At 38.8% G+C, this 21,198-nt stretch overlaps 1 protein-coding gene across 1 annotated transcript; it reads right to left on the bottom strand.

Moving 5' to 3' along the window:
• Nucleotides 1-253: 253 nt before the first annotated feature.
• Nucleotides 254-15,549, bottom strand: LOC125905649 (alanine--glyoxylate aminotransferase 2, mitochondrial-like). Its single transcript, XM_049603772.1, has 14 exons — nt 15,265-15,549; nt 14,137-14,225; nt 13,791-13,981; nt 13,550-13,673; nt 13,363-13,457; nt 11,610-11,703; nt 9,889-9,982; nt 9,125-9,225; nt 8,767-8,859; nt 8,265-8,397; nt 7,914-8,002; nt 7,621-7,770; nt 2,514-2,612; nt 254-763 (listed from the first exon to the last, which is right to left on the bottom strand). Exons 1-14 carry the CDS (start codon nt 15,359-15,361, stop codon nt 662-664), a joined length of 1,551 nt encoding a protein of 516 aa, XP_049459729.1. The 5' UTR covers nt 15,362-15,549; the 3' UTR covers nt 254-661.
• Between the last annotated feature and the right edge of the window lie 5,649 nt (nt 15,550-21,198).

The following is a 21,198-nucleotide window of genomic DNA, read 5'->3' as shown; positions in this document are numbered from 1 at the left end:
TACTGGCACCGAGATTTACTAGATATCCACTACATGCTCACTGACCAAGGTGAGAAAGAAGGCCAGATGTGTTTGGGTGGTTGGTGCTGGTTCTTTCCTGTTGGAGGCCAGAGAAGACACCTACCTCACTCTGAAGTGAGTGGGAGATTGATGTGTGGTAAGTGTCACTGTGCTTTGATGAAGAGAGCAGCAGGTTGTCAGAAAATTAATACCCACAGGGGGCGGTGTTAACAATGTGTACAAGTACAAATGGTTGCTCCTGAAGCTCAGATTTATTATTATAACATTCACATCCATAATCAGCAACGAATCATGTATCCAGAAATTACAATCATAGGCCTATGTTATATCCCAGCATGATTCAACAGATCCAAAACAGGCAAAATGAACTTTAAGTCAGTTGTTAGAAAGGCACTTTACAATATTATTTTCTCATTTAACTAGTGAGTTATGTAAAGTGTTCTAATTAATACACAGTTAAACATAGTTTTAAATGTCCCTTTTAAAATTGCTATTAAAAAGGCAACAGCAGAGGTAGTATAAATGACTGATACTGACATGTAGAACATTTTAAAGGGTGTACAAAATGCAATTCACTGCTGAAAGGGGTTCCAGCTTTGGTCCTTAGAACAATGACATCCAACTGACTTTCATGTGACTTTCATCTTTTTTCCATGTAGTTGTGGAGGGACTTGTTAAAAACTGCCAGGAAGAAATTAGCGTCTTCCATTGTGATGCACATCGGGGGTTTGATGCGGAAGGTCTGAAGTGCCGAGAAAAACAGGAAACAAGAGGGGACATTAAAGAGCATTCCATGCTTTGTTCTGTGTCACACAGTAAAGGCAGAGCAGGCACTTTGGACACTTCTGGGACATACATATGTTAAAGGTCCAGTGTGTACGATTTAGGGGGATTTAGTGTCATCTAGTGGTGAGGATTGCAGATTGCAACCAGCTGAAACTTCTTCTGGTTATAATTCTTTCAGTGTTCGTTGCTCAGGAAGTTTTAACTGGGAGCCAAAATACCTGCAGAGGTCTCTTTCTGCCGTAAACAAATGGACCAGGTGATATAACCTGGTAAAAACACAAAGTCAAGCAGTTTCACATTTAAAAAATGGTGTTTTTCTGACACTGTTATTCGCAGATGGGCTGCTTAATACATGAAACTGTCCAATGCAAAAATGTACATCTAATGTAATCTACATTAAAGATGTCCTCCTCAGCTAAGCTTTTATAATAGCTAGCTCAGTGGTGCTAAGTGAGCTAGCAATAGATGCATGTTTCTTCTGTGTGGTCATACAGTTGGCGGGTGTAGTTAAGGAAAGAAAACATAAAACTGCTAACAAGGTCTGTGGATTATCTTGAGTAATCAGGTCATGATTTCTGGAAATGTTTTGTTTTGTTTTGTTGGCGCTTTGAGCAAACATTATGGTTGTATCTGATGTTTCCATTCTGAATTATCTTGTCAATGATTGATCATCTTACAGTCTGGTTAATACCTTCACCTCATGTATCACAGTAAATACAACTTGATTACCCCAGTCTGACCAGAACTCAGATATATAATTGATATTTTTGAAAAAAATAAATGCTGTTATCTGCTGGAGAAATTTTGTTACATTTTGACGATACACCCTTCATTTGATCACTCATGTTACAAATTTGATAATTTGACTATTTGACTGCAGTGGGTGCAGAATTATATCTATGCAATTTTTTATTTTGTTATTAATTTGATGCCTTAAGTCTTACATCATCATTTCAAGTCTTGTTTGCATAATGTACCTGAGACAGTCTATTTTTGAATTGCACTGAATACATAAGCTAGTGTGGCACACCAATCTCTACTGCAATGTTTATTTCTGGTTCCTGAGTATGGGACACAGATTTTCTTGTCCTATAACACATTACTTCTAATCTAATCTCACCTAATTACATCTTTTAACAGAGCAAAATCATTTTGCGATGCTGCCTCCAGTCACTATGCTCCAAGCTGCTGGACAGAGGATCAAAAGGATCTGAAAAATATTGACATATTTTTTTTAATCATAAACCAAAAACCCATCTATTTTGTCTGGCTCTTATGTAGTGTTTTATCATTTTATATATATCATGATCATTTATTTTATTTAATCTATATTTAATATATTAATATTTGATATTTGAGCCAATATTTGATATTTGAGCCAAGTGCCAACTAGTTCTATCATATTTGAGAGAATTATTGTGAGGGGGCTGCCTTGGTCAGGCGCCCCGAGCGGTTGGGGGGGTTCGGTGCCTTGCTCAAGGGCACCTTGGCAGTGCCCAGGAGGTGAACTGGCATCTCTCCAGCCACCAGTCCACGCTCCATATTTGGTCCGGACAGGGACTTGAGCAGGTGACCCTCCGGTTCCCAACCCAAGTCCCTATGGACTGAGCTACTGAGCGACATCTCTATGACTGATATCTCCAACACACACCAACTCACACCAAAACAAATAGCACTAAAGGTAAAAAGAAGGTGAGTGCTGCTACCTGTCCATAGATTCCTCCTTTTCCTATCAGGACTCCCATGTCCTTGACGTCCTCAAAGATCTCGTTCATAGCCTCAGAGGGCAGCGGTTCTCTGCTGGCCTGTGGACAGGGAGTAGGTAAAGGATAAATGAGGCTGGATGTGTTACAGTAACCATGGTAATTAAGCAACTAACTATATGAACACGGTGTGACTGCCTGTGTTCAATAAGCACCTCACCTCTGATTGCTAATTAGCTTATGAGGTTATACATCTTAATACTCCATTGGTATTTCTCACATAGAAAATTGAGTGGTTTCTCTTTGAGGGACACCCAAAGGGTGCCATTGTTGTTATTAAGACAGTTAGAGGTATTTAATCAATGTGATGCTCATTTTTGAGGCTGTAGCTTTAAATCCTTTCAGTTAGTCTTGGTGTATGTCTACATTTGACTGCTATTCCTTCTCGGCTGCCATTACAGTTATCCTGTGGTTGCTATCATGCATTTAAAGATCATTCTCCTTGCCAGAATCAATCTAAATTGCAGCAGTCTTAAACATTGAAAAATCTGGGATGTAGCCAGTGATGGACTGGCCATCTGGCATTTGGGCAAGTGCCAGAACGGCCGCATGGTCCTGTAGCCGCCAGCCAAAAAAATAAAAATAAATAAATTTAAAAATAAATAAATAAATCTTCTCTTGGTGGCCCAAAACATTTTTATCGGCCACAATATACATATAAGTAGTAGCCTAAATATAATTTTAAATAAATATGAGTGAAATGGGGCTACCGGTGATATAAAGTGTTTTTGGTCATCAAGCATTTTCTCGCGATCATTAAGCGATGTCATTTGACATCTGACAAGTGACAAATGAATGATGGGTAACGTACTCAATGCCAATGACAACATCACAACAAGAAAAGAAAATGGATCGAGGCACGAAAAGATGGATGGAGAAGGGTGGAGCGGAGAAAAAGAGAGAACAAAAGGAAAGCTATGCTCGTGGAGAGTGAAAAGTATGCTAAAATATCAGATTTATTTACAAAAAAGTGTTTACTCGGCGGCGACAGACCGAGCACCTCTGCAGCAAGTGCAGCTAGCAGTACGGCCTCTGCCTCAGAGAAGAGCAAACTCCTTCGCAGCCTGCTAACTACTTAAAGGTAAGACATAATAATAATAAATAATAACTTAATTTGTATAGCACCTTTCATATCGGAGTTACAACGTGCTTAACAATAAAGACAATTACACAATTAAAACAATTAGTACATAAAACAATAAAACATCAAGTAATTTAAAAAGAGTTACAATCATTAATTACCATCAATTAAGAAAAGACCATACGATAAATGTGAGTAAGAAGAGATTTAAAAGAAGACACTGAGAGACACATATTTATTTTTATACCCTAGCTGTGCAGTGCTCTTGTCATGTTTTGGTGAAGCTATTATAATATGCATTGTGGCTGCTGTAACATTTATTATGGCTTATAACACTATAGTAGATTATCAGACTTAAGCAGAGAGACCTAGGTGCTCTATGGGAGCAACAGATTCTGAGGAAGTCACACAGCATTCTAAGTACTTCCGGGCATGTTTTAGCAGGTGAATTTTCACTATTGCCTTCAGGGCATTGTTACGCCCAACCTGCTTGTAAGGGTAATCGCTTTTCCAAGTCTTTCATCCCCTCTGCTGTGCGATTGTTAAACACATCCTTATGAATTGTATTGTGTGTATTGTGCATTGTGCATTGGGTACTGTGCACCTCTATGTATTTTTATCATCCAGTGCCGGTATTGATTATTTTTGAATCTTGAATCTTGAATTACATAGGGTCCTTCTTGTTTCTGTTGTAACTAGTGCTTTTGATAGAACTACTGAAATGTGCACTGTGGCTATGCAGTGCTCTTTTCATGTTTTGGTGAAGCTATTGTAATATGCATTGTGGTTGGTGTAAGATTTATGTTTCTGTTGTTATAATTTGGTTGTGTTGTATTCTGTCCAAGAGGGGGCGCCTATGGTTAATGGTGGAAGTAGGCTAAGCCTTAAGGATGAAGTTGTGTGGTGTTTGATTTCAGATTTTTGTGTTTTGGTAGACATAGAGCTAGTATTATTAACTGAGGTTATTAGTCTGGCCTTTGAACGTACCTTAATGTATGGGGGTTCTGCTGCTGCCTTATTATCTTGTGTGCTGTGCATTGTTGTCTACTGTACCAGTGCAATTGTAGTGAGTTGATTACGTGATGTGTGTTCTGAATTTCTGCATTCTCAGAATGCTTTCCACATGCTCCCATGCAAGCCACAAATCAATTTTATCATTCATAATGACTGTGTCTGTATATCTCCTCTTCTATTGTGCATCAAGGCAGTGAGTGAGTGAGTGAGTGAGTGAGTGAGTGAGTTTCTATGGTAGTTGTGGAACAGTCTGTGTCTCTGTGGCGCTCTGAAACGTTCTGCCAATGGTAGTGTTTTTTATGTTAGTATGTGTAAAATCATCAACCATAGTACCTAGTAATATTTGGGAGGGGGGATATGAGACACCACGCCTGTTCTTTCACAAATAAGGAACTGATGATCTAAAATGACGTAAAAATGCATATTTTTTTGTAAAATAATATGAAAATTTTTCACCCCTGGCTGGCCGATGCGCTGCCATAGGGCCTCTGTGTCAAAAATGCCAGGGCCTCTTTTTGGTCCCAGTCCGTCACTGGATGTAGCAAATGGAAAACCTCACAAACCATTATACCATTAGACTCACAAGTCAGTCTTTAGACGCTGTGCTTAACTAAAGACTGATGACTTTCTCCCAGATTTTGTGTTTAGATGGGCGGATACAATTTCAAAAAACTCCCTACGTTGCAGAACCAATAGTAAATCCGCAGGGTAGTCCTTCGGTGGCTCGCTGAACTCTTGTGCTCGTAAACATAGTCCGACTAGAAACACGTGTAGCAGTACAAAATGGCTCAAGTCACTGTAAGTCCTTCATTTCCACAATCTTGTGGACTGAGCACATGTTTGATAAAACAGAGTTAAATCTCTCTACATCCATTTTTAAGCTCTCTTTGTGTTTATTTCCTTGCGGTTGAGAAAAGGGGGAGCGCACATTTCCAGGAGGGCGTGTCCTTTTCAAAAATGCAAGAGGCGTTGCTTTGTTGCCGGCCGTTTTCGCCAGTGTGTTAAACACACTGTCGAAAGGAGTGTCCCCAGACTATCAGAAGCCAGAGATCTCTGATTGTCTGTATTATACCATGAACACACGAGAAACAATAACAGCTCACAGGAACACTGGCCAAAATTAGACGCAAATTATTAGACCAAATTTGAATTTTTACTCCGGAGTGAGTTTCTATTGGCTCTCTCTCTTAAATACTCCATCTGTCAGCATCAACAGTTTAAAAATACATGTCAGGGCCCGTATTCATAAAGAATCCTAAGACTAAAAGTAGCTCTTAGTGATGTCATTCTAAGAAAAATCTTAGAATTCGAGGAATTCTAAGATTTTTCTTAGAATGACTTAGAATTTCTTAGAATTTTCCCTTGGTAAGATAAAAGTTATTCACAAAGCATCTTAGGCCTTAAGAAAGCTCCTAAGGTGAAAAACTGTTAAGAGGAGAGAGGAGGACTTTTAAGAAGCCTAAAGGCCAAAACATACCGGCGGCGTCATATGACAGCGGCATCATTGACGCGAGTCAAGTGCCGCCTCCAACACACACAAAAAGCGTCGCGCTGCGGGGCGTCAACCAGATTTCTATTGCACACTCCAGTCCGCTAGGCTAGGAAGTACAAAATAGTGCTTTTTCAAGGGCGGCAACGCTGGAAAAATAAGACAATAGTGTAAAGTGCCGCGGCGCGGCACGTCAACACGCATCAAGCCGCCGGCGGTGTGGGTTTGTAAATAGAAAATAATGGGGGTGGCTGTTTTGACGCGCATCGTACGCCGCCGGTGTGTTTTGGCCTTAAGAGTGTCTTAAACAGAGAAGATGGCGGAAAGACAGGGGAAGGAGAGATATTCTCTGTATATTGAACGACAGTGTTTTAATAAGACGCTACTGACGTGATAGTGCAGGGATAATGTTTGTGGTTGACCTCATCAGGGATTGGCTTACTTTTCCCACCCAGCGTAGTAACGCAGTAACGCCCGCTTTGGATTGCAGCACGTACCAGTGCTTCTCACACTCATCGCTTGTGCGTAAAAGGAGAGGGAACGACGCACTGATCTGTCGGGCAATGCGCTCCCAAGTCTACCTCTCCCCTTGTGCCTTGATCCTGGGACCGAATTTCCCTCTTAAAACTCCTTTGTTCTCCTCCACGAGCTGCGCCAACAGCAGGCACTGCTCTTCTGTCCAGTTCGGCTTTCTCATTCTTTTTTTCTCCATTTCATTCGTTGTTCACAGTAATTGCTGACAGCTGAGTCTGCGTCCACCATTAATATCAAACAGATTAAGTAGTAAAATTACCAGCATGGCGAGTAAACATAAAAATAAGCAGATCAATAGGCTATAACAATCGGCATGTGAATGAGGTACGTTCAAACATTTTAAAGCTGTGTAACAATTAATTTAATTTTGCTGAGTTTCATCATCATGGCATAAAATTATTTTCACGATTACACATTTCTTAGTAGCCTACAGTCTAAGTTCTATGATCAGTTGATTTCACTGTCCATTCATTACTAGGGGCGCATTTTTTTCTTTTTTCTTTTTTTGGTAACAACCAATCACAGCTTTTAGAAGACAACGTCATATCTAGCAACGGGGTCAACCACACCTGCTTACTAAGACAAACGTTTCTGTCTCCTCCTGCTCAGAGTTGCTCTCAGAAACTTCCTGAATCACTCTTAAGCTAAGATTCCTTGCGAGGAATTTTTAGGCTAAGTTAGGAGCTCTGAGAGGACTCTGAGAATCTTTGTGAATACAGGCCCAGAACTTGAAGTCAGTATGACACGTACCGCATCTGAGATTATTCTCTTAAAAATTACAGAAGGTCACTGCTGCTCCTGCTAATGGTTAACTGGGGCACTGCTGAACCATGCCCCCGGGAGGCACAGCACAGCAGACACAGACAACACACACATGTTCAAGTATGCGAGATGAGGGGAGGTGAGTGTCTCTTCTGTTACAAACTCAGTACCTTGTCTTTGACCATTTCCACACCGATCTGTAGCCCCTTTCCACGGACATCACCGATGATCTCATACTTGTCTCTGAGTTTTGCCAGTTCTGTCAACAGATAGGTGCCCACAGTGAGAGTGTTCTGCTGTATGCCGTCTTCTTTGATCGTCTGTTGAGGGAGAAAAAAAAGTTGTGTTTGAATTCAGTGTGCTTTTGTGGTTATGGAGTGTTTCAAATACAGCTACAATAATGATTTGCAGAAACACATTGAGTTTTGATCAAATTGAGCTTGCTCTCCTGATGAATTCTTACATCGAGCACTGACGAAGCAACGGCACAAGCCACAGGGTTTCCTCCAAAGGTGTTGAAGTGAACCCCCTTTGCAAAACAGGCCGCAATTTCTGGAAAACACGTGAATAAACAAGTTCACACCTCCACTAACTGCTGCTTTAAATTATGATGTTGATTTGACCTTGACTTTGACCTTGAGTCCAAACTCTCAACTCACACAATAAATCTTTATGATTCATCCTCATCTGGGAAACCCGCTTACCTGATCTCTTTCCATGCATCCTGCCAATTTCATAGTGGAAATAATAAAGAGCAACATTCACACTCTCTTAAACTTTACTTTATAAACATATAAGCAGATTTTCAACGAACCTGGTGTCGTCACAACAGCTCCCATTGGGAATCCATTACCGATGCCCTTCGCCATTGTAACCATATCAGGAATGACATCATGCCCTTGGAAACCCCAGAAGTGACTTCCTGTTCGCCCAAATCCAGTCTGGACCTGTCACGTGCAAAACATATTGATACGTTTATTTAATTTTTTTATTCAGATGGGCTAAAAAGATGGAAATAAACCACATAAACCCATGTTACATGGTGTTTACTTTATATGGCTTTCTCTTGGACATAATATAGTAACTTTGTCGTGGAACTGTAAGCTCATATGTGCAGAAATCCTTATCTTGCCAGACAAGTAATTCTGTAAAGATAAGTAATAAGCCAACTCAACTCAATGACTGACTTGTCCTATGAGCAGTAGGTGTCTCACTTTTATATTTTTGTATTAGCAATGGGTCAAATGACTGTTTTTTTCAATTGTAAACAGTAAATCCATCAAAAATATTTAAGACATATAAAATGTGCGTCAAACCTCATCAGCGATGCAGACCCCTCCTCTCTCTCTCACAAGTTTGTAAGCCTCCTTGAGGTAGTTTTTGGGGTACTGCACAGCTCCTCCGACTCCCTGTGCGAATCAAACACATTCACATCCCACCAATCTTCATTTATACAAGCAGTCACACTGAACATGAGAAAACACTGAACGAGGATGATACAATAACAAAGATGTCGGTCGTCATAATCTATTGGCTAATATTACTATAAAGACATACAGTTGATAATGTTGATATTCAATGTGGCAGAGCAACAGATCAGACATCCAAAAACATTTATGACATGTTGACTCTAAAACTATATATCTTGTAATACTCCACAACAGAATATAATACCTGGATCGGCTCTCCAAAAAAAGCAGCAATTCTACTTGGGACGCTGGTAGCAAATGTCTCCTTGAGCTGTCCAATGTATTGGTCATGTGCCATGCAATGACCTGTGGGAGAGAACAACATGATGTCAAGTAATTTAGACATTAGCATATCTATACAAAAAGAAAATTTAAGCAATAATGCTCATCTTTACACACAAGATCATCTTTTTATTTATGAAAAGATATCATGAAAAAATTCTCAAACTGCCCACCACCATAAAAGCCAACAACACACACAGCACAGCGGCAGTTATTGACTAATACTGATATCATATAACCATAACGGTTGTGTGTTTCGTGTAAACAGACATGTAGGTATGCTAACATACTAATCATTTCCAGGGAGGCTCCCTAACTGAGACACAGGCATACTGTATAGCTCAAATTCTGGAAAATGGTAAAAGGTTAAGATAGGTAAATGATCAACATTGGGAGACTTTGAACTTTATACAGGAAATTCAGTACTTTTATCTCGTTTGTAGGGTTAAACTGACAAAAGTTGACAAAATTAAAAACACACACACACACACACACACACAACCTCCAGCATGAATCATTGTTTATCACTGTGCATGACCTCAACACATTAAATACAGTAGGGTTAATGTTTTGTAGGAATATTGCAGAGGGGTTGTGATGCCTAATCTGACAGTCAAAGGTCATATTTCTTTCTGTTTATGAGAGCAGTGTGAGTGTGTTGAGCCATGGGTGCGTGTGTTTTTGTACCTTGGGCACAGCTACATTCTCTGATAGTCTGCACAGGAGAGTCCCTGCAGTGGCTTCCTCCCCACAGACCTCCGAACACATCAGGACACATGGTCTGTTTGTTTGGGCAGAAACCTTGTCAGCTAGATCAACCTGACAGCGACAGTCATAATGAACGCAGCATGAAGAAATCATCATGGTACTTGGAATAATACCACAGCTTTATTCACCTGTATTTCAGATATACTGTATGTGGAAACTGTAAGAAGTGGTTTAATGCAAAATGCTGTGAAACATAATAAGGCAATTAAAGAAGGGGTGTCCAGAATTTTTTTCAAGGGGGGCCAAGGTAGATAACGTGGAAATGCTTACGGGCCTACACAAGTAAGGTAAATGCAACTGTTCAATCAGGAAGACTTTCTTTATGCTATTCCATTCACAACTATCTCTCTATCATACACCCACCACTTCAACCAATCAGCTGACTATGGGTGTTCCCTCTCCTGGTTAGCCAATCGAACTTTGCCACAATCTCTGCAGCCACTTATGTTGCTGCTGCCAACCTTTAAATCACTGTTCTTCTCTGCTCCTGTCAGCTGTCATTATAAGCATAATCGTATAGCCCTTCTCCACCCCATTCACTTCCAGTCACCTTATTCAGAGCCCAGGACAAGCTCTTTCAAAGCCCACTCCTCTTCACGTCTAGCTCCTCAGCTCCCTTTTCCCCTCCCTCACAGTTCTCATACTTATGTGCACATGTAAATAAATGATCTTTTCTCTCAGGAGTCTCTCCTGATTGAAGTAGACAAGCTGCGGACCCAGAGTTTGGGACCCGGCCCCAGACCAACTTTTGCATTTTACAGGTAAACAGTACACAAAAATTTTAACGCTTGAGGCATTAAACAGGGAATTCAGTAACAGAATTTTGATTTACGTCTGATCAGTACTGCCTAGTTTATAGGGCTGCCACGATTAGTCGACTAATCAATGACTAATCGACTATTAAAATAATCGGTGACTGTTTCAGTAGTCGACTAATCATGAGTCATTTTTCATAGAAAAGCACTATAAAAGTACCCCAAAATACTCTTACTGCAGCTTCTTATGTTCAGATATTGGCAGCTTTACACACTCTCCCGTGACAGTGAACTAAAACCCTTTGGTGTGAGTACGAAACAAGACATTAGATGACATAATTTTGGGTTTTGGGTGAGACAGACTGACATTTTTCAACATTTTAACATATTTTTCGATGAAATGATTAGTCGACTAATTGAAGAAATAATCGACAGATTAGTCGACAATGAAAATAATCGTTAGTGGCAGCCCTATTAGTTTAATAGTCTGATTGAAGCTCATGGACTTATTAACATGACTGACAGCTGTGTTACAAACTCCTTGGCTCTGATCGGTTGTTTTCATTCACATGGGGTGAATTCTGTTTGATGTAATACTGTGTAGATATAGAGTTTCAGCAAATCTGACAATAAGGGATTTTCATAGAAGTTTCCGACTATGGCTTTAATGCACAGAATATAAGCACGAAGAGGTAAGGCCTTAAACAATGTTTGAAGTGCACTACTCAGTTGCCCTTCTGTCTTTTGTGAGATGTTTATATATCAAATGCATCTGACCATTTATGTCACAATATTATTCACCTTCATTAGAATACACATTTTAATGTGCATCTTCAGTTGAATGCTTTTCTTGTGTAGTGTTGTAATATATTAATGCATACATACATTTGTGCAGCCTAAACCATTGGCAATGGGATATTTGTACGCTGTGTTGGAAGTAAGACCAATGGTCTGTGGGCTGCCACCATGGTATGATCCTCTGAAAAAGAAAAATCAATCAGAAACTTTAGGACAGATTTTAGGAGAATGTTCATAATTAAATCAAGCTAGAGAATGTGTGACAAGCTAAATGTTTACATGAATGTAATGTAAACACACACTTTCACAAAGAATATTTTTTCGTACTTCTGAGTATGAGCTGGACTCTTCATCTTTTTAATCTGTTGTTTAAGCAAACTGCGTACTCCCCCTGTCTCTGTGTCATGGAACGTTCCATTTTTTTCCCAATTTTAAAATCTCTGCATTGGCTACCTGTATCTTTTAGAATAGATTTTAAGGTTCTTTTATTAGTTTATAAATCTCTTAATGGTCTTGGTCCTTCTTATTTATCTGATTTGCTTTTACCATATGAGCCCAGTAGAGCCCTCAGGTCCTCAGGTAGTGGTCTTTTAATAGTTCCCAAAGTTAGAACCAAAACATACGGTGAGGCATCATTTCATTACTATGGCCCCCATCTGTGGAACAGTCTACCTGAGGACCTGCTGAGTCCTGACTGGGTGTCCCTGTATGTGTGAGAGAGTGTGTTTTTGTGTGTGTATGTGTGTGTGTGTGCGCACGCGCACGGGAGGGGGGGGGGGGGGTCTGTGTTAAATGTGGGCTGGGACAGTGGGTGGGTGGGGTTTTGTATTTCATTTTGTATTTTATTTTGTACCCCCTGACCCTTTCCTGCTTGTGTTCTGTAATGTACAGCACTTTGTGATACATTTTATGTATGAAAAGTGCTCTATAAATAAAGTGATTGATTGATTGATTGATTGATTTTTGTTCCAACAGTAGTGGCAGAAAAAGGACAATCTACTAAAAACATGTGAGACATCTGCCTGTCCAATAAGAATACAAACTGCTCCCAAATAGAAATAGAATAGAAAATGTCACCTGTGGGACCTGAGAAAGATCGAAAATGAAATACACTTTCTGTTCTTCTGTCCATTTTGTCACAATCTCAGATGCAAGCTTTTCCTTAAATTGTCTGCATGATGTCCTGATTTGTTTTCCATGTCTGATGAATGTACACTTGAGTTTAGCTGGGTTTGTGTCAAATGCTTACCAACTGCATATGAGCACACTTAATGTTTGACATTATAAAGATATGGTTTTTACCATGATGTTACTGTTCTTGTTACAATGTTTTGTAATGTCGTGTAAGCCCATATGGGCTTGGCATCTTGTGGTGTATGACACTTAGATAACTGATCTGAATCTGAATCCCATCAGGTAGATGCTACAAGGTTCCAATTATTTACAGGAGGAGATACATGAATAGGTATAGAAACCCTATCACTCTATCAGTGAATCTCTTAAACTCAGGACAAAAGGAATGTGTAAAATGAGGGGCATACACTTTATGTCTGCACTTGTGTGTGCTAGGCACTTTACGCCAGGTTCTGCACCATGTACGTATTTTTATGTGGCAGCCTTTATGTCCAAGAGAAATTTCCCAAGGGAAAAATACCACAATCTTGAATCTTGAATCTTGAATTTTGAGTCTTTAGCATTTAAAAAAGTAGTTACTTACTCCTACACGGTGTAATTTCTTAAGCATTCCTGTTAGACTAACATAAAAAATATCTGTATTCTCAAATAGGCTACAGTTTTTTTTTTTTTTTTTACACAATCATAAAGCACATAATGATTGTACCTGAAAGTGATGATGTCATAGTTGCCAGTGTAAAGGCGAGCCATCAGCATAGCCAGGTCATTGGCTTCTGAGCCGCTGTTAGTCAAATAGATCACCTGGATGAGGAAACAAAGACCAGCAGATATTTTAATTATGCATATTTATGCATACTTATAATATATATGTTTTTTTTTTTTTACCATGGTACCTTAAGAGGATCTGGAAGGTAGGAAGCTAGTTTCTCACAGTACTCGTGTAGAGTAGGATAGGCGTAGATATTTGTAGTATGCCAGAGTCTTTTCAACTGGTGCTCCGCGGCTGCTGTCACCTTCCTGTACCCACAGATTTCAGGATTCAGATATAAGAACATATATTTATAACATTATGAACTGTGCTTAAGAATTAAGCCTACTACCACTGTGTGACACAGCAGAGAAAAAGGACCTTACGGGTGGCAGTGGCCCACACTGACAGTAGCCACACCAGCAAATAGATCCAGATATCGCCTCCCATCCACATCCCACAGCCACTGCATGTATCCCTGGTGGATAAACACTGGTTTCTTATAATAGGTAACCTTCATGATCATCGGGTTGCAATTCTGTCTGCGAATCTCCATCATCCGCTCTTTGGACATACCCTGGGCAGAAGAATACACAAGGCAGGAGTTACAGTCAATGTCATAACCAGCAAGTGTCTACGTTTTATGTTAATTACTTCAGTGATGACAGAATACTGGACCCAACTGTGCAAGACAGACACACTGTATGCCTGCAGGATATTGTTCTTTCTTACCGTGTATTCCTCTGGCATGAAATTGCATGGGGGCATATCTGGGACATCTGCGTGAGGGTGTTTGAAGGCTGATTTCTGACATAATGCACCTGTCAAATAATTGCAAATAAACTTTAAACAGCGAGGTAAAGGACATTTATTCTTTGAGGAACCCCATGAGCTGACTGCATTACTTGGCTACCACTGATCAAAGCTTTAATGACATTTCATGTGACATTTGGGACTGATTTGTGAAACAACCTGTCACTAAAATTTTACTCAGAGGTCTCTCAACTCTCATCTTTCTTTCCCCTTATCATCTACAGACACATATAATAAATAGTGTTAATGCTATTATTACTTCATTAAAGCCAGACAGTCTGTATTTAATCAGTGTAAACCCTGGCTGACATTCTACAACATTAAGATCACCTTATTTTCTTGCAATGACATATACAGCTGCAATCTTTTCTGATGTAGTTACTCATAGGTCATCCTGTAACACATGCCTTGTTTGAGTAATGAACCAGAGACATTGCAGTGGAAATGTTACAATGATTCTAATGTTAACATGTATTATTTTATTAGGTACACCTAGTTAAAACTAATGCAGTCTAATACAACAGTCCTGCAATAAGATGGAGAGGTTCTGATTTGACTGTACAGGTTCGGCTGTATTGCATTTCACTGACAGGTGTTAGTGTTATTTAGCATACCCAATGATATAACTGGGGTGGAAAGAATAATAAAACACACGTCACACATAAAGTTGAATCTAAAATAGTTCAAACTGAACATTATAAACTTCATGAAGGCAGGATTTATTGCACTGTTGTATTCACCTGCATTAACTTGAGGAAGTAAGAAGCAGTGTTAGGTTCACGTTCACCTACCTAATGTAGTTAACGTTTGGCAGCTTTGTGGGTTCACTCTCGTTCATTCTGGCTAACACTGGGCAATTTGCTACGTTTAGTCGGGCTTTGCTAACTGAAAGAACTAATGTTATTGGCTAAAACTTAACAACAACTGTTTGTCCATTACCTTACAGTGCCAACCATCAAAGCTAACCTAAACTCACCCCAGTTTCAGGCTGTGTAAGCAGCATTAACAGACAACAACTAACGTCAGTTAACGTTCGCTAAAACTCACCACTTGCCAAGTGGATTTTGGCCGAAGAGGACCGAAAGCAGGACTGTCGTGTTAAAACTGCACACCGGCCTCTGAGAGAGGAAACAACTTTATACATGTTGTCACACAGTTGTCCGACTCCTTTCTCCGTCTGACTTTCTGCAGCAGGGCTTTCCAGCCCCTGAAAATTCCTCAGATGGGCGATCAGCGTGCGTCCAGTCGACCACCCCCTAATTCCAACTGCGGTCAAGCCAGCCGTGGTTCGCTTTTGCTTGGTCAAATCAGCCGCACGTTTTTTTCTAGTGCGCGAATCTACCAACACTTACGGTAATCGTAATGCAACGGCTCTGAAGAGCTGCTGGCGGTGACTATGGGTCAGACTGCAGAGGGAAAGTTGAAGGATATTTTGCCGAACTTTGACGTAGAATACAAAACGTATTTTCCATAAGTAGTCCATGATTCATATACCGCTGAACTTAGTACTTCCTAGACTACATGCATGCATAATATGAAGTACTTTTACTGTGTACTTTTTGAGTAATCCTTTGTCAAAATCCTTAACAGATGACAAGATCAAGGATATTTCACCCAATTTTGATGTGGAATAAAAAACTTATTTTCCATAAGTAGTCCATGATTCATATATCACTGAACTAAGTACTTCCTAGACTGTGTGCATGCATAATATGAAGTACTTTTACTGTGTACTTTTTGAGTAATCCTTTGTCAAAATCCTTAACAGAGGATATGATTAAGGATATTTCACCCAACTTTGATGTGGAATAAAAAACTTATTTTCCATAAGTAGTCCATGATTCATATACCGCTGAACTTAGTACTTCCTAGACTACATGCATGCATAATATGAAGTACTTTTACTGTGTACTTTTTGAGTAATCCTTTGTCAAAATCCTTAACAGATGACAAGATCAAGGATATTTCACCCAATTTTGATGTGGAATAAAAAACTTATTTTCCATAAGTAGTCCATGATTCATATATCACTGAACTAAGTACTTCCTAGACTGTGTGCATGCATAATATGAAGTACTTTTACTGTGTACTTTTTGAGTAATCCTTTGTCAAAATCCTTAACAGAGGATATGATTAAGGATATTTCACCCAACTTTGATGTGGAATAAAAAACTTATTTTCCATAAGTAGTCCATGATTCATATACCGCTGAACTTAGTACTCCCTAGACTACGTGCATGCATAATATGAAGTACTTTTACTGTGTACTTTTTGAGTAATCCTTTGTCAAAATCCTTAACAGAGGATACGATTAAGGATATTTCACCCAACTTTGATGTGGAATAAAAAACTTATTTTCCATAAGTAGTCCATGATTCATATACCACTGAACTAAGTACTCCCTAGACTACGTGCATGCATAATATGAAGTACTTTTACTGTGTACTTTTTGAGTAATCCTTTGTCAAAATCCTGAACAAAGGATATGATTAAGGATATTTCACCCAAATTTGATGTGGAATAAAAAACTTATTTTCCATAAGTAGTCCAAGATTCATATACCACTGAACTAAGTACTCCCTAGACTATGTGCATGCATAATATGAAGTACTTTTACTGTGTACTTTTCGAGTAATCCTTTGTCAAAGTCCTTAACAGATGACAAGATCAAGGATATTTCACCCAACTTTGATGTGGAATAAAAAACTTATTTTCCATAAGTAGTCCAAGATTCATATACGGCTGAACTTAGTACTCCCTAGACTACGTGCATGCATAATATGAAGTACTTTTACTGTGTACTTTTTGAGTAATCCTTTGTCAGAGTCCTTAACAGATGACAAGATTAAGGATATTTCACCCAACTTTGATGTGGAATAAAAAACTTATTTTTCATAAGTAGTCCATGATTCATATACCGCTGAACTAACTAGTTACTAACTAGTTACTGAAGAACTAATGAGGAACTAACTATTACTTAATCATTCCCTACCCTTTTTGTGTACCCTAAAGTAAAGTGAGAAATCAAAATGAGTAGGTAATGAGTACTGAATCATTACCTACTCATTTTGATGTCTTACTTTACTGTAGGGTACACAAAAAGGGTAGGTAATGATTAAGTAATAGTTCCTCATTAGTTCCTCAGTAACTACTCCTCTGAAATTTGATCATGAGTTAATGAAGAACTGACCATTAACTAATAGTTAGTTCCTCATTAGTTCCTCAGTAACTACTCCTCTGAAATTTGATCATGAGTTAATGAAGAACTGACCATTAACTAATAGTTAGTTCCTCATTAGTTCCTCAGTAACTACTCCTCTGAAATTTGATCATGAGTTAATGAAGAACTGACCATTAACTAATAGTTCATCATTAGTTCCTCATTAGTTCATCAGTAACTACTCTAATTTTGTGTACCGTAGTTCCTCAGTAACTACTCATTAGTTCCTCATTCGTTCCTCATTAGTTCCCCAGTAACTACTCTAATTTTGTGTAACTTAGTTCCTCAGTAACTACTCATTCGTTCCTCATTAGTTCCTCAGTGACTACTCATTCGTTCCTCATTAGTTCCTCATTAGTTCCCCAGTAACTACTCTAATTTTGTGTAACTTAGTTCCTCAGTAACTACTCATTCGTTCCTCATTAGTTCCCCAGTAACTACTCTAATTTTGTGTAACTTAGTTCCTCAGTAACTACTCATTCGTTCCTCATTAGTTCCTCATTCGTTCCTCATTAGTTCCCCAGTAACTACTCTAATTTTGTGTAGCTTAGTTCCTCAGTAACTACTCATTCGTTCCTCATTAGTTCCTCATTAGTTCATCAGTAACTACTCTAATTTTGTGTACCGTAGTTCCTCAGTAACTACTCATTAGTTCCTCATTAGTTCCTCATTAGTTCCCCAGTAACTACTCTAATTTTGTGTAGCTTAGTTCCTCAGTAACTACTCATTCGTTCCTCATTAGTTCCTCATTAGTTCATCAGTAACTACTCTAATTTTGTGTAACTTAGTTCCTCAGTAACTACTCATTCGTTCCTCATTAGTTCCTCATTCGTTCCTCATTAGTTCCCCAGTAACTACTCTAATTTTGTGTAGCTTAGTTCCTCAGTAACTACTCATTAGTTCCTCATTAGTTCATCAGTAACTACTCTAATTTTGTGTACCGTAGTTCCTCAGTAACTACTCATTAGTTCCTCATTAGTTCCTCAGTAACTACTCTAATTTTGTGTACCTTATTGTAAAGTGTTACCCATAAATCATACAGAGAGGCAATCTGGAAAGGAAACAAGACAGACTGTGTCCTCATTCCCCTGCTTTACCTGCATTATACAGGTCACATATTTGTCACTGTGGTCTCCCAGCCCTGGGATCTTTTGGTGCTCCATCTTCTTGATGTTACTGTCAGCTAGGATTGGCAAATCTATCTCAGCTCTTCTCTTCTCTTCTGCTCCTAGTCAACCACAGTCAACGTCTGCTGGCTGATGGTCAACTCAATTCTCAAGTTGAGGTGTTATGACTGGAAAAACACCTACTCATGAATCCAAGTTTCAGATTTACACAGTGTCAGAGGAAATACTCTGATCTTTTACTTAACAAAAAGGGAGCAATACCACAGTTCAGCGGTATATGAATCTTGGACTACTTATGGAAAATAAGTTTTTTATTCCACATCAAAGTTGGGTGAAATATCCTTAATCTTATCCTCTGTTTAGGATTTTGACACAGGATTACTCGAGAAGTACACAGTAAAAGTACTTCATATTATGCATGCACGTAGTCTAGGAAGTACTAAGTTCAGCGGTATATGAATCATGGACTACTTATGGAAAATGAGTTTTTTATTCCACATCAAAGTTGGGTGAAATATCCTAAATCTTGTCATCTGTTAAGGATTTTGACAAAGGATTATTCAAAAAGTACACAGTAAAAGTACTTCATATTATGCATGCACGTAGTCTAGGGAGTACTTAGTTCAGTGGTATATGAATCATAGACTACTTATGGAAAATAAGTTTTTTATTCCACATCAAAGTTGGGTGAAATATCCTTGATCTTATCCTCTGTTAAGGATTTTGACAAAGGATTACTCGAGAAGAACACAGTAAAAATACTTCATATTATGCATGCACGTAGTCTAGGGAGTACTAAGTTCAGCGGTATATGAATCTTGGACTACTTATGGAAAATAAGTTTTTTTTATTCCACATCAAAGTTGGGTGAAATATTCTTGATCTTGTGATCTGTTAAGGACTTTGACAAAGGATTACTCAAAAAGTACACAGTAAAAGTACTTCATATTATGCATGCACGTAGTCTAGGGAGTACTAAGTTCAGCGGTATATGAATCTTGGACTACTTATGGAAAATAAGTTTTTTATTCCACATCAAAGTTGGGTGAAATATTCTTGATCTTGTGATCTGTTAAGGACTTTGACAAAGGATTACTCAAAAAGTACACAGTAAAAGTACTTCATATTATGCATGCACGTAGTCTAGGGAGTACTAAGTTCAGCGGTATATGAATCTTGGACTACTTATGGAAAATAAGTTTTTTTTATTCCACATCAAAGTTGGGTGAAATATTCTTGATCTTGTGATCTGTTAAGGACTTTGACAAAGGATTACTCAAAAAGTACACAGTAAAAGTACTTCATATTATGCATGCACGTAGTCTAGGGAGTACTAAGTTCAGCGGTATATGAATCATGGACTACTTATGGAAAATAAGTTTTTTATTCCACATCAAAGTTGGGTGAAATATCCTTAATCATATCCTCTGTTAAGGATTTTGACACAGGATTACTCGAGAAGTACACAGTAAAAGTACTTCATATTATGCATGCACGTAGTCTAGGAAGTACTTAGTTCAGCGGTATATGAATCTTGGACTACTTATGGAAAATAAGTGTTTTATTCTACGTCAAAGTTGGGTGAAATATCCTTGATCTTGTGATCTGTTAAGGACTTTGACAAAGGATTACTCGAAAAGTACACAGTAAAAGTACTTCATATTATGCATGCATGTAGTCTAGGGAGTACTTAGTTCAGCCGTATATGAATCTTGGACTACTTATGGAAAATAAGTTTTTTATTCTACGTTAAAGTTCGGCAAAATATCCTTGATCTTGTGATCTGTTTAGGATTTTGACACAGGATTACTCGAGAAGTACACAGTAAAAGTACTTCGTGTTATTTTTGCACGTAGTCTAGGAAGTACTAAGTTCAGCGGTATATGAATCATGGACTACTTATGGAAAATAAGTTTTGTATTCTACGTCAAAGTTCGGCAAAATATCGTTCAACTTTCCCTCTGCAGTCTGACACTGAGGTCAAGCCAGCCCTCACGTTGTTTTGCAATGCGCGCATATACTACACATAACGGCAAGAGCGAGAAAGGACTGATTTCAAAGTAAAAGCAAGCTTCCAAAACGACCTCATGTCAATCTGATGTAGCATTTCAGAATAAAAGCCCTCTGAACTGGCATATTTTACTGTACTCCTCATAACATTTTTTTTTTTTTTTTTTTTTAAACTACCTGTTATTACTCAACTGTTCCACTTCAGACTGATAGTACTCAACCTCAGGGTGTCACCCAGAAAATATTACACCCAAATTGTTTCAAAGTGAGGGCTGACCTCAAATGGCTGGTGTATCTTGGCACTATATTGGCTAAAAAAAACCTTATGTTGTCATTATGGAAGTCTGATGCCTGTACTTACATTTCAGATGTGTCTGAGGGAGCTGGGGAATTCCTCCATTTGGATCACAGCAAGGTGGGGAGTGTTTGGTAAGCTATGGGGACCAGTTAAGGCACTTTAGGTAGGTTGAAGTGTGGCATTAACGATAACGGTAACCCTTAGGATACTTCACCCACAAAATGAGCATTGTAAACCAGTTAGTCATGTTACCTTGAAGGCGTAAAGAACAGTTTGTTTTCCTCGCATGCTTCCAAAGAAAATGATTTGATACCATTGATTTACTG

The sequence above is a fragment of the Epinephelus fuscoguttatus genome, linkage group LG18, assembly GCF_011397635.1.
Source record: "Epinephelus fuscoguttatus linkage group LG18, E.fuscoguttatus.final_Chr_v1".
Lineage (NCBI taxonomy): Eukaryota > Metazoa > Chordata > Actinopteri > Perciformes > Serranidae > Epinephelus > Epinephelus fuscoguttatus.
The sequence above is the reverse complement of the archived record's forward strand: the minus strand, read 5'-3'. Positions and strand labels throughout refer to the sequence as shown.